Source organism: Triturus cristatus, chromosome 5_1 (assembly GCF_964204655.1).
Source record: "Triturus cristatus chromosome 5_1, aTriCri1.1, whole genome shotgun sequence".
NCBI lineage: Eukaryota > Metazoa > Chordata > Amphibia > Caudata > Salamandridae > Triturus > Triturus cristatus.
Genome location: NC_140587.1, coordinates 59,003,597 through 59,017,724, shown reverse-complemented (window position 1 = coordinate 59,017,724; position 14,128 = coordinate 59,003,597). Strand labels below are relative to the sequence as shown.

At 46.7% G+C, this 14,128-nt stretch overlaps 1 protein-coding gene across 1 annotated transcript in view; it reads left to right on the top strand.

The window, feature by feature from the left end:
• Positions 1-14,128, top strand: part of LOC146830171 (C-type lectin domain family 2 member F-like) — a 259,769-nt gene that overhangs the window by 129,489 nt on the left and 116,152 nt on the right. Inside the window, exon 4 of the mRNA XM_085604415.1 lies at positions 9,354-9,512. Coding sequence (XP_085460541.1) covers positions 9,354-9,512 — 159 coding nt within the window. The remainder of the gene's footprint in view (positions 1-9,353; positions 9,513-14,128) is intronic.

Genomic DNA, 14,128 nt, shown 5'->3' with positions numbered 1-14,128 from the left:
GGGTTGTTAGACAATGCATGTTTTCCACTCTAGGTTGATCGACCCACTATTTAGCCATAACACACGGGCAGCTGCAAATACCTGAAAGTTGGTGCTTTTAATATCACAGACATCATGTTTATTATTCAGACCGAAGACGAGCCTTCCTGCGAGAAGACTCCTGATGCTCCTGTGATGTGATTTCACTAAGCTGATCTTTGAGGTATGGGGTCCCCTATTCAAGCCTAAGAGACCTTCTCTTAGCATAATAATAATATTAGCTTCTTAATAAAGGGAAGGTGGTAGTATCCACTGTCATTATAACATGATCACCCCTTTTATATTGTATGGTATTGTAACGATGCTGATGGTTTTGATTTTAATCATTTGTCTGCTTGTATTAGCCAAAGTACTGCATCTTAGGACACGTGGTCTATAAAAATAAACTCTTTTTATTTTCACCGTGTCTCTGTTGATTCTTCTTGTGGACTGATGTGAGAATAATATACAAACAGGTATTTCCGATTCCCACCATTCCTGAGAGTACACTAAGTAGCTTGTTCTGGGTTGTCTTTTCATTGGGATCTCTGAGCCGAATCTCGGATAACGAATGGGACACTTATGCTAGCCGGATACTGGGTTCTGGGTTCTGAGGTGAGTTTCTGGTACACCACAATTCACTGAGGTCCTGGGGTTCTACGCATAGTTCTGTGTATAAGCAGAATCCCTGCAACACTACCAATTAGGATATAACAAGTTTTGTACTTTTTCTGTCTTGTCTCCTCTCTTTTTCCTTTCCTACAGATGGAGTGATTTTGATGACAAATGTCTTGTTTATAAGGAGGAGCTATCTGCCCTTATCGCATAGTAGTATAGGGAAACCCCCTTACTATTCCAATTTCCCAGGGGGCCTACGCCCTGAAGAAAGTCCGTGCACCCTTTATGGGGCAGCAAAGGACATAAACATGTTGGCAATAGTGTCCTAGAACCCTAATATCCCTAGAAACCCCTAGTTCTTGTTTTTATTATCAGTGCCAGACCCACGAAAAAAGGGAAACTGGGGTCTGACATTGATTTTTAATCTTTATCCCCCTGGCCAAATACTATCTCAGTAAGCGCTCCCTGAAAAAACGGTCAAGCCCACCCTGACTTCTAGGCGTCGGGGTGTCCCGATGATGAAGCATGACACCACTAGGGTGTGTGAAGGAATATAATAACAAAAGGACGTGCCTCCTTCCCCACACATAGGTGGTGTTAAACACTTCAAATAGGGCATACCATCTATCCACCATCAACATACTGTTCTAGTTAGCCACACCTTTAAATGGAAGACTGGTTAATCAAGGGAGTACTTATAGTGACACAGTAGTAAGTGATCCCCTAGTATCAGTTTGTTACCCCTTGGGAGACTTCTGTTACTAGAACATGGTCCTGTTGGATAAAGATGTGCGCCAAATCAGCAAATCTATAATAGCAGAAATGCTCATGAAGTAAACTGAAACATGGAAATAGATCCAAAAATATGTAGGCCCAGACAAATCAATTATTAAATGAATGGCATATATTTATAGTAATTAAATGACAGCAAATCATTTAGTCAAACAATCAGGTGCTCCATAAGTGCTGGGTGAGAAAGTGCTCACGGAGTGCATCAAAAAGTGACTATACATATGTGTAAAACAAGATTGAGGCGACATCTTGAATTGTTGACCTTTTGATCCACATATAAAGTGTTTTTATTACATCTATTTGGGTCTTCATCAGGGCTGGGTATGGGACAACCTGCAGTCGGAAAAAGGCTTCCCTCATATCTGCCGATTCCCACTGAGTCGGAGCAGGTCTAGTGATTAGGAGTGAATTCCATTTTGATTGCGACAAATTCCAAATTAATTTACGCGCATCATGCCCTTCATTTGAGAGTCATTCCTGCAGTAGATTCTTTTGCGAGGCAAGCTTACATAGCTGTCATTTTTTGACCTCGTGTGATATGTGGCACCTGAGTAATTGGAAGGAAGCCTTTCTTCGACTTCAGCATTTGTAACTTGTCCTTATCAGGCATCTATGGAGTTATGAATATTAGCCAATTGAAGAGAGAATGTAAACTGGGACACAATGGGCAAGCTTACTAAAAGAATCTGAATCTTGATGTTTTACATATGTGTAGTTACTATTTGATGTACTGCATGAGCACTTTCTCATCTAGCACTTATAGATATGTTGTTGATTTGGCAAAAATCTGTATCCTATAGGATCATTATGCTATGTGTCATGTATTACCCAGGTTCTGAGGATTGCAGGGTTACCCCTTTGTCGTTTAGTGTTACTCGAACATGAACCATTGTAGAATACGTAATCCATTGGTATAATAATGTCACTGGCACGTGAGCCTATATATAGGTACGTATCCACTCGAGATTATACCATCATTGGCACACAAGCTTATGAATACGGGAAGTAACTGATAAGTGAACCTATGGAAAGTGTATGTGATCCCACAAGATAATGCATTTACTGGAACATGAGCCTATGGATAGGATACGTAATCTCTTCCGATAATACTGTCACGCATATGAGACTATTGATAGCATATGTAGCCCCATGAGATAATACTGTCATTGCTGTCACTGGCACAAGAGTTTCTGGATGCAACATGTAACGCCTTAAGAGAACGCTGTTACGGGTGGATGAACCTATAGAGAGGGTACTTGACCCCTTGAGATAATGCAGTCATTCAATCAATTAATCAATCAATCAATCAAACATTTATTGAGCGCAGCAAATCACCCATTAGGGTCTCGAGGCAATATAGCTGTTTGCTGCTGTGCGGAGGTTTGATCATTCAAACGTCCAGGTCTTTAATCCTCTTCTGAATTGGTGCGTGTAATGATTCCTCTGTAGAGCGTGTCTCCCTAGTCCAGTCTGCTGATGATGGAGGCCTATGTGACGGCCCTTCTTGTGTTTGCCGGGAGCCTCCCGAAGATCTTGTGAAGCATGCTTAGGGTGTGGAAGCAAGCAGATAAGGCTGTGTTCACTTCCTTCTCCATGGATTCCTTGCTATCCAGGATGATGCAGAGGTCGTGGGTGTAGTCTTTTGGGGCGCAGGTGTGCCGAGATCCACAGGCCACCATGTGTAGGTCCATGGTGAGGTGTTCCCAAAGACATCTGTTTTTCATTTTTTTCAATAAGATCTGCGGACAGTGAGAGGATAAACTGTATGTTGTCTACATAGGAGATGATGTTGAGTCCGTGTGATCTGACGGTTGTGGCCTGGGGAGTCATGTAGATGTTGAAAAGGGTCAGGCTGAGGGACGATCCTTGGGGTACTCCACAGATGATCTTCTTGCGCTCATAGGTGAACGGTGGGAGGCAAAGCCTTTGGGTTCTGCCGGTGAGGTATGAGGCTATCCATTTGAGTGTGTTTCCTTTACTCCTGATGTGGTGCTGTCTGTTGATCAGGATGTGGTGGGAGATGGTGTCAAACATAGCGGACAGGTCCAGGAGGATGAGAGCTGCTGTTTCCTCATGGTCCAGAAGAGCACAGATGCCATCTGTGGCTGCATTCAGGGCTCTCTCTTTGCTGTGGTTAGCTCAAAATCCAGATTGGGAGGGGTCCAGGAGGTTGCGGTCTTCTAGGTGTTGGGTGAGTTGCAGGTTGATCACTTTTTCGAAGACCTATGCTGGATAGGGGAGCAGAGATATGGCACAGTGGTTCTTCATTTTGTCTAGGTCGGCAGATGGTACATGAGTCTATGGATAGGGTGCTTAACCCCTTGAGATAATGCAGTCATTGGCACATGAGCCTATGGAGAGGGTATCTGACCCCTTGAGATAATGCACTCATTGCCACATAAGCTATGGAGAGGGTACTTCACCCCTTGAGATAATGCACTCATCAGCACATGAGCTATGGAGAGGGTACCTGACGCCTTGAGATAATGCTGTTATTGGTACTCACGTCTATGCATAGGGTAATTAACCCATTGAGATAATGCTGTCACAGGTAAATGAGCACCAATGATTAGTTGGTAATCCTTTGTGATAATGATGCCCATGGCACCGAGCATATGGATAGGGTACATAGTCCCTTGAGATAATGTCTCTGGCACACAAGCCTATGGTAGGGGTAAGTGACCCCTTGAGATCATGCTGTCGTTGGCACCTGAGCCTATGGAGAGGGTATGCAACCCCTCAATATAATGAAGTCATTGCTACTTGAGCCTATGGAAAGGGTATATAACCTGTTAATATAATGCTGTTGCTGGCACACAAGACTGTGGAGAGGGTATGTTATTCCTTGAGATAATGTAGTCATTGGCACATGAGCCTATGGACAGGGTATGCAACCTTTTGAGATAATGCTGACACTGGCACACAAGCCTATGGATTGGGTACGTAACCTTTGAAATAATGCAGTCATTGGTACATAAGCCCATGTAGAGTGTGCGTAACCCATTGAGATAAGGCTATTATTGGCACACAAGCCTTTGAAGAAGGTGTGTAACCTCCATTTGATAATGTTGTCACTAGTAAGTTAACCTATGGGTAGGGTACATAGCGTGTTGAGTGAATGCAGTCATTGGCACTCAAGGCTATGGAGAGGATACAGAATCCCTTGAGATAATGCTGTCATAGGTACTTGAGCCTATGGAAGGGGTATGTGACCCTTTGAGATCAGATTGTCATCGGTACTTGATCCTGTGGATAGGGTACGTAACCCCTTGGGATAATGCTGTGACTGGCACATAAGCCTACGGATGGGGTGTATAATCCCTTGAGATCATGTGGCTGTTGTTAGATGAGCCTACGGTTAGAGTATGTAAGCCCTTGAGATCATGCTGTCTTTGGCACACAAGCCTATGGAGAGGGTATGTAACCCATTGATTATAATGCAGTAATTTGCACATGAGCCTATGGAGAGGGTATGTAACCCCTTGAGATCATGCTATCACTGGTAAGTGTTTTATTTTCTTTCTGTCACTGGAAAGTGAGCACCCATAATTGATTGGTAATTGTTAGACCTGACACCATTGGGGTGGGTCTCCCCTGCGTTGTTTACTTTTGCCTCCTGTGTTTTTACTGTGTGTTGGACTCTGTTTTGCTGGTCTAGATGCTTTGGCACTTTGCCACTGCTGTTCAGTGTCAAAGTGCAAGTACTCCCATTGTAAATTGTTGTTATGGATTAGTGATTCCATGATCGGCATATTTGATTTACTAGTCAGACCCTAGTACAGTACACTGGGCCTGTAAATCAAATGCTGCTAGTGGGCTGCAGCACTGATTGCGCCACCCACTGAAGCAGCCTGTAAAATGTAACTCTGGCCTGCCATTGAAGAGCCTGTGTGCAGTCTGGTACTGTAATGTCGACTTGGCAAGTGCACACACTTGCCAGGGCCTAACCTTCCCTTTTCTTACATATCAGTCACCCCTAAGGTAGGCCCAAGGTACTTCTGTAGGCAGGGTGCAGTGTATGTGAAAGGTAAGATGTGCCCTGATGTGTGTGGCATGTCCTGATAGTGAATTACTGCCAATTTAGTTTTCCCTATTGCAAGGCTACCTGTTCCCTTAGGGCAGAATGGGGAGTTTGTTTATAACATCATATACACATAACTACCCCTGGGAACAAGGTAGGACAATAAAGTTTATTATGCCTGCACTCAGAATGTTAAAATGCATCTCTTAGTGAGGGTGATTTCTACATTCTGGGTTTGAAAATACCACTTTTAGAAAGTAGGTATTTTCTTGCTTAACCATCCAGTATGCTTCTGCTAGGTTTGTGTGTTGCATGTCTGGCTTTTGGATGTCAGGGGCTGGAGAGAGGCAGGAGCTCCAGAGAGCCTGATGAGTCAGGGCTCGGCTGAATAGACCTGGGCTGCATTTAGAGTAGGAGGAGGAGATTTCCTTTCACCTGCATGTGCCTGGTCTGCCTTCAACAATGCTGTCTCCACCTCCTGTAAGGAAGCTGCACCAGTGAGGACAGAACTGGTTTTGGCTGGGTACAGACACACTCTGCCTTCAGAGAACAAAGGATTTTGTGTTTAAAAGGAGGGGCCCAAACCCCAGACTTTTAGATCACTTCTAGGAATCAAGAGGAACCTTTGACAAGGAGAAAAGCTGGAGAAGCTGAGGAGGAATACTGCCCCTGTGCTGTTTTCTGTCTGGGGTTGGCCTGCAGTGGCTACTTGCTGCCAAGGAAAGGAGAAAAGGACTTTGCTGCTTGCTTTGTCACCTGCTTGAGAAAAAGATCTCCAAGGGCTTGACATTGAGCTTGCCTCCTGTTCTGAAGTCTCAGTGACAGAAAGACTTAATTTCTTCTGTCTTTCTGCATCTGGAACTGCAGTTTCAGCTGCCACAGAAGGAAATTGCAACACCGACTCCGGCGAGCGATGCTGTAACCTGCACCAAAGCTGTGGGCACTGCTCGTGAAGAGCACGACGCACCGCCCCAACTTGCACCGTGCCGCATTGACTCCAAAGCCGTGCTGAGGCCGCTGCCTGCACCGGAGTCGAGGGCACCGCTTGTGACGTCCATGACGCAACTTCCCGACTTGCACTGCAGCCCTGCCTTCACCGACGCTGGAGCTTCATCAATGCGGAGCCGATACTCGACGTGGGTGACTCCTGAATCCATTGACACTGCACCATCGTAAGGAACCAATGCCTCGCTGCCACCATGACATCACCTCCCGGACACAATAAGGAACCGATGTCTCACCTCCCCTGCACCGCAGTATGTAACTGAGGCTTCACCTCCCCTGGGGTCGTAAGGAACCAACTCTGCTCGGCGCCAATGAAGCATCATCTCCCCGACACCATGCACCGCCTTTGCTTTTATCGTTTCCAAGGTACTGTTCTTTGGGGGTCTGCTTGACTCCACGCCCAACGCCGCGCACCTGGTGGTCGGTGCCATACTTTGGGCTTTTTATCTGCCATGACGTCAAAATAAGCCCTGGTGGAGTTATTTGTTGCTACAAACTTTAATTAAGTGAATAACCTATTTTTGAGGACATCCCGATAACTGTATTGTGGATTTTTGTCGTTTGGTCTTGTTTTCATTTAAATAAAGATTACTTATATTTAGGTCTCGCGCTTAGCGTTGCAGTGTGCAGCACTGCTCGCGCAGCAGGAGACTTCTTGTAGGGGGTTTAAAAACTAACCAAGGAATCGCACACACTCTTGAGTGTGCTTTTCCTTTTGACCCACGCTATTGGCCTTTGCCTGCGTCTTTTTAACAAAGACAGCGCACAATTGGCCAAAGGCGGGCGCAATGCTCCGCCCATGGCCTATTGGTGTCGGTTACCCGCACCGCCGCCATGTGGTTTCAATTATCGTGCCCAGACACGGGTGCGATAATTGAAACCACATGTCTCGCTGTGGGGCGCTCACCACTCGCGGGCTTATTTGCTTGTTGTTGTGCCGTGATGTTCATATACTTTGTCGGGTATGCTGGTGTGTTCGTGGGCTTCTAAATGCATTGGATGCCCACTACCTTAAAAACCCTGTTAACATAGGAGCTCTTTGTTGTTTGTGGAAAGAGGGAGGGCACTGCAGTATTTAGTCTGGTTTTTATATCAGGCTTTCAAGACAGTGAAGGTGTTTCCCGGTGATTCTTTGAGCTCTTTACCTTCCCGTTTTGTGAACGCATTCCACTGCCGAGAGTCATCTGGCCTGCGCTTGCGTCACGTTCGTGTTACCTCTATGCCCATCCCTCAGAGCCTCTCTCCCGTTGCCCCTGAGTACTGCTGCTTCCCATCCTGTGCTGCCGCAGACTGCCACTTGTTGACGGAATCTATCCCAGTTACATATATCGCCTTTCTGACATGACCTGCTGGTCCCTTAGTCTGTGTTTCCATTTGTTCAGGGGCGTTAGTTTCAGTTTGCCACTGAGGTGACCTGTGCTGTACTGTGGTCCTCGCTGTCTTTCCAGCCGCATTACATTACCTCTGCTGGCCTCTTGTGGCCATCACTGTGAATGTCGCCTTAAAAATTATAATGCATAAAAGTGAGAGGCCAGCACTAAAAGGATCTATAAGCCAGGCTGGATGGTGTGTGTGTCACACCGCGTGAGTATGTGGTGGACGGACGGAGCTTGAACTGTACGTCTTAACGTACATCTGTTTTAATTTAGTTTTCTCTTCTCGCCACTGGCTGATAACAGACCTATAGAACCTTTGTTGAACCGAGGAGGCCGGGCGCAGTACTGCTAGTGGTCATGTGTGTTTCCTGCAGCAGGTACAATCTTGCATGTGACTGAAGGAGAAAAGGCAGGCTGTCTGAGCTGCTCTTAAAACAAGCATTTGCAATGCAATAGGTCTCGCATTTACGCGACTTTGAGCTATTGACATTCCAAATAACAATGCCTTTTATTTTTGTTTTCGTTGTAAAAACATAAAAAAAGGCATTGTCATTTACAATGCCAATAGCTTAAACTCGTGTAACTGCGAGACCTATGGTATTGCAAAAGCTTGTTCTAAACTGGTGGTGGTGTCCATTTGTAATATTTTCACTGTATTACTGTATGTGTTCAGAAATGCTTTACACACTGCCTCTGAGATAAGCCTGTCTGCTCGTGCCAAGTTACCAAGGGGGTGAGCAGGGAATATTTTAGAAGTGTATCCCCCTTACCCTGACTAGAAGCAAGGGCCCTTATTTGGACAAAGGTACATGCCTCTGCCAACCCTCATTTCTAACAGTAATTGTTTGTGATAATGTTATGACTAGCAAACAAGCCAATGGAGAGGGTATGTAATCCCTTTAGGTCATGCTGGCACTGGTAAGAGAGCACCTGTAATTGGTTGGTAATCATTTGTGATCATTTTATCGCTGGCACGCAAGCCTGTGGAGAGGGGATGTAATCCCTTCAGGTCATGGTGGCACTGTCACCTGAACCTAAGGATAGGTTACACATCCTGGTGAGATAATGCTGTCACAAGGAAGTGAGCCTATCATTATGGCGTGGAACTCTTTGCGCTGCTCTCACTGGTAAATAAGTGCTTGGGTCTGGTATGTTAGCCCAAGAGATGATAATGACATTTGTTTTGGTATTTGACCATCCTGTTTTATAAAAAAGTGCTGCTGCTGTTATTATTGTAACAAGAAAACTATTTTTTAGAAAGGACTACAGAATGTTTCAGTGTTTAAATATGATTTGCTTTCTGTATTTACTAACACAGCTCACCTTCTCTGGAGTAGTTCATATTTTTATATTGCATTAGTTATGCATTATGTGTGATTGGGTGCCTGTAGAGTGTGACAAACCTCCCTAAAGGTGGCTGAGCCTCTGGCGTTTAAAGTGATGGACGGGTGGGAAATGGACATGAGTTGAAGCTGTGGTTCCCCTCTCAGTGCTCTGCTTTCTTTCTTCATCTTCTCCTGCAGGATGGAGCCCTCCTGTCCCTCCGGTTCACACATTACAGATCGGTTCTCAAACACACCACTCATCGGGCTCCCCCTGCATAGAAGTGAACTGGAGGACTCCCAAATGAGAGAGCAGCATGAAGGACAGGAATATACCATCCTGAGCAAACAGGCACTGAGGTGAAGCATTGCATAGCTTTTCATTTTAAACATGAGATTCTATGATTGAGTAAGTAAAGAGTCATTTTATTTGGAAAGCACGCTACATTATTTACTGATCCTAACAAATCTTAAACATATGGGAATCAGCATTTGTAAAGCAAAGATTTTTTTTAAAAGCTGATGTGTTTATTTGTTGTGTGCTCCATTCATATTAAACAATTAACTTCATTTACAGTGTGGCTTAGATCCAGTGGGCATAATTTGTTTATCCCTTAATTACAAATTGATAGTAAAATATACCCAAGGCAAACATCTTTCTCACTGACATGTTTACTAAACCCAGTTCCCTTTGGCATTTTGCAGCATGTTAGATGAGGCTTTAAATATTCCCCAGTGCAGCTTCTCCATTTGTGTGTCCCATGTCCCCCTCAATGTAATTGTGCCTACTGACCTGTCTTCAATAACACGTCTACCACCCATCTGAGGCAGGATATGGGTCCTGTCACCATATACTGCCAGCCAGTATTGTGTGCCAGCACTTCTTATGTATTTGGATTTTTCAATACCTTTTGAATTGCTTTTCAAACATTGGCAAAGCCAAAATATTCTGGAATGGCCATCTTATGTGCATGCTCATGTTAATTCCTCACTATGGCATGGGGGTGAACACAATCCTGTACTTGGATAGTTCTCCACTAATGAATCTTTCGTAGGTTCTCCTGCTTCAATCCTCCCCGTCGTTGAGGTGAGAGTTCCACAGTAATTAAAAATAATTCGTGTAAAAGCATTGCATTGAAAAGAAGAACATACACAAATGATATTAGTAACCAATTCACATCATTTTAGAAAAGAACCAAACTGCAGCCAAACTGAGAACTGCTCTTGCCTGCATCATCCCCGCAAGGGCCACCATACCTCAGATTTCAAACTACACGTATGTTTCCATACTTTTACTACAAAAACCCTTACAGACAGGGAGGCTAGGCTACATTTTTGGTTGCAGAAAAAGCAGTGAAACTCTAGGTTCGAGGCATATGAGCTGCAGATTACACACTTTTGCACTTTTGCATAGATCACCATCTGGTGTCGGGCCCGGATGTTTGCAGTTTGTTTTTCCTCTTGGAAAGTCTTTGGAAGTCACGAGGTCGGTGACTCCTCCTTTGGATCGTATTGCGCATGGGCTTCGGCTCCATTCTCAGATTGTTTTTTTCGGCCATCGGGCTCGGATGTAATCCTCGCGCTCCGATTCCGAACAGCTTCCAGTTCGACGATCGACGTGCAATCCTCACCCAAATCGCAGTATTGTTTCGATCGCGATCTCCCCAATCGACGCGCCTTCTCATCGGCACAGACCTTCGGTTCCAGGCGTTGACGGAGGCCTTCGGGCCTAACCAAGCTCCGGTCCCGGCTCATGGAAAGAACTCCATTTAAAAAGTGCCCTCGATGTGGGTCCAAATTTCCCCACACCGATCTTCACGAGGTATGCAACCTCTGCCTCTCCCCTGAACACGAGGCTCGAGACTGTCCGGCGTGTAAGTCTTTCCGATCCAAAAAGACTATTTGAGACCGAAGAGCCAGAAGGAATATGGCACACTCCTCGACGTCCATTCCGGTCGACATCTTCAGGGACGACATCGACGATCCGGAACAGCATCCCACCGAAGAGGACCTCGTCAGTGCTTCCGAGGCCGACAAATCAGATGTGGAGGACATCACTCTGGCGCAGAGGGTCGTGAGTACCGATCTACCCCCCCCCCACACCCTCGCCGGCTCCAAAAAAGGCTTCGGTCACGCCTTCGCCTCCGGGCCTAGGCAAAACCAGAGACACTGCTTCACACACCCCACCTTCGGGCCCGGTGAAGAAGCCAAGTAAGCCTTCCGGTGGCTCGGGCTCGAGCCAGCCTACCAGCGGTGCCGATAAACACGCTTCGGCACCGAAAAAGAAACCGGCCTCCACCTCGACACCAAGCTCCGCACCGAAGCCTTCGGAGTCGAAACCCAGCTCTTCGATACCGACGCCATCTTCGGTACCGACCAAAGCACACAAGGCCACCGGCACCGACACTTCGAAGCCGAAACCCATCTCGGCGCCGACCAAGCGACCAGAGGTTCCCAAGCCCGGTTCCAAGCAACAAACCGGCACGGAAAAGCCTAAAAAGACACCGGCCCCGACGCCTTCGGCGCCGACGGACCAAACACCTTCACCGGAACTATTTACACCGGATCCCTTGCAAAAAACTCTCACCAAGGATCCAAAAACTGGACATTTGACACTCTCTACCAAAAAGAGACATTTGGACAAACCGGCTCCGCCTCCACCTCCAAAGAGGAAGGACTCTGCTACCTCTCCATTCAGAATACCTTCCCCACCTCCTCCACCTCCTCCACCCCCTCCGCCTTCTCCACCCCCACCTCATCGTTCTCCGACCCTGTCTCCAGACGATGATGATCAGGGGGACCCATATGATGATATAGGGGATGTGCCCCAGGACCCCACCCCTACAGGATCCCCAGACCCATGGGACGACTACAAGAACCCAGATATCCCCAACGTCCCACAAGATGACCTTTACCCCTCCTGGCCATCTCCACCGGATGACTCACTAGGGTTCCACCATCTACTTCAAAGGGCGGCACACTATCACGGGGTAGACTTGCATACTGACCCCGTGGAGGAGGATTTCCTCCTCGACACATTTGATACCACACATAGGTCTACCTCCATATTACCTATGCTTAAAGGAGTGGTAAAGCATGCGACAGAAGTTTTTAAAGACCCAGTTAGGGCCAGGGTCATTAACCCACGCATAGACAAGAAATACAAAGCTGCCCCCACAGATCCCTCCTATATCAGAGGGCCAGCGCCACTAGATTCCCTAGTGGTGTCCACTGCACGAAAAAGAGCAAATTCCCAAGCACCACCACCTGACAAGGAGTCAAACCTACTGGACGCATCAGGAAAGCGCACTGCGTCACAGGCAGCCAATATATGGCGTATCGCCAATACCCAAGTACTATTGGCCAGATATAATAGGGCTCATTATGATGAGTTAGAAAGCATAATGCACCACCTCCCTAAAAAAATATAAAGCTAGGGCCAACAAATTAATCCAAGAGGGTAAGACTATCACTAACACCTCTGTACGCTGTGCCTTAGATGCAGCAGACACAGCTTCCAGGGCCATTAATACTAGCGTCCTCCTCCGTCGCCATGCTTGGCTAAGAATATCAGGGTTTAAACCGGAGGTACAAGCCTCCATCCTTAATCACCCCTTTGACCAGGAACACCTATTCGGACCAAAGGTGGATGAGGCCCTGGAAAAAATGAAGAAGGACACGGATACGGCGAAGTGCATCGGAGCCTTACAGTCACACCCTCCTAGACGCTCCTTTCGCAGCTCTTCCTTTCGAAGTACATCTAGAGGCTACTCCTCAGACAACGCGTCCACTTCGTACAAATCCCCCACTCAGTCCACCTTCACAAGGTGTTATCAAAGAGGCGGCTATAGGGGCAACAATAATAAAGGCAGAGGCAAAACAAATACCGCCCGCTCTGCCACACCGCCTACCCAATGACTTCCCCCCGCTCCCTCCAGACCATCCCACTCCGGTCGGGGGCAGACTTCAAAATGTCCTTCCGGTCTGGGCGACCATCACCTCAGACAAATGGGTGACACAGATAATTCGATCAGGCTATTGCCTAGAACTAAAATCTACCCCCCCAAACAATCCACCCAGACAGCGCCCAATGTCACAAGAACATTTAAGGTTGCTAAAGCAGGAGGTAATCTCCCTTCTACAAAAGCAGGCAATAGAACACGTTCCTGTCAAACAACAAAATATGGGGGTCTACTCCCTATATTTTCTCATACCAAAAAGGGACGAGACCCTACGACCCATCCTGGATCTCCGGCCCCTAAACACATACATACACTCAGACCATTTTCATATGGTAACACTTCAACAGGTACTTCCGCTCCTCTCTCAAAACGACTTCCTCACAACTCTGGACCTAAAAGACGCGTACTTCCACATTCCGGTGCACTACGCTCACAGAAAGTACCTCAGATTTGTAGTGGACGGACAACACTACCAATTCAAAGTACTCACATTCGGAGTCACAACAGCACCACGAGTATTCACCAAGTGCCTAGCAGTGGTGGCAGCACACTTGAGAAGACAACACATTCACGTCTTCCCATACCTAGACGACTGGCTGATAAAAGCCAGTTCATACAATCAGTGTGTACAACACACCTCCACCACAATCCAACTACTTCACCAACTGGGCTTCACCGTGAATCACCAAAAGTCCCACCTACAACCATCCCACATAAAGCAATACCTCGGTGCCACCATAAACACCTCAAAAGCGCTAGCCTACCCCAATCCGGCCAGGATAGCAAGCATTCAGGCTTTACGCGCCAAATTCATAGCACAACACTCACTTCCAGCTCGAGTGTTCATGCAACTAATAGGGATGATGGCCTCTTGCATTTTCATAGTACCTCACGCAAGACTCCAGATGCGTCCTCTCCAAGAGTGCTTAGCGCACCAGTGGAACCAGGCCCAGGGTCAACTGACAGATCTGATGTTGGTAGACGGTCGCACCCATCGCTCTCTGCAGTGGTGGA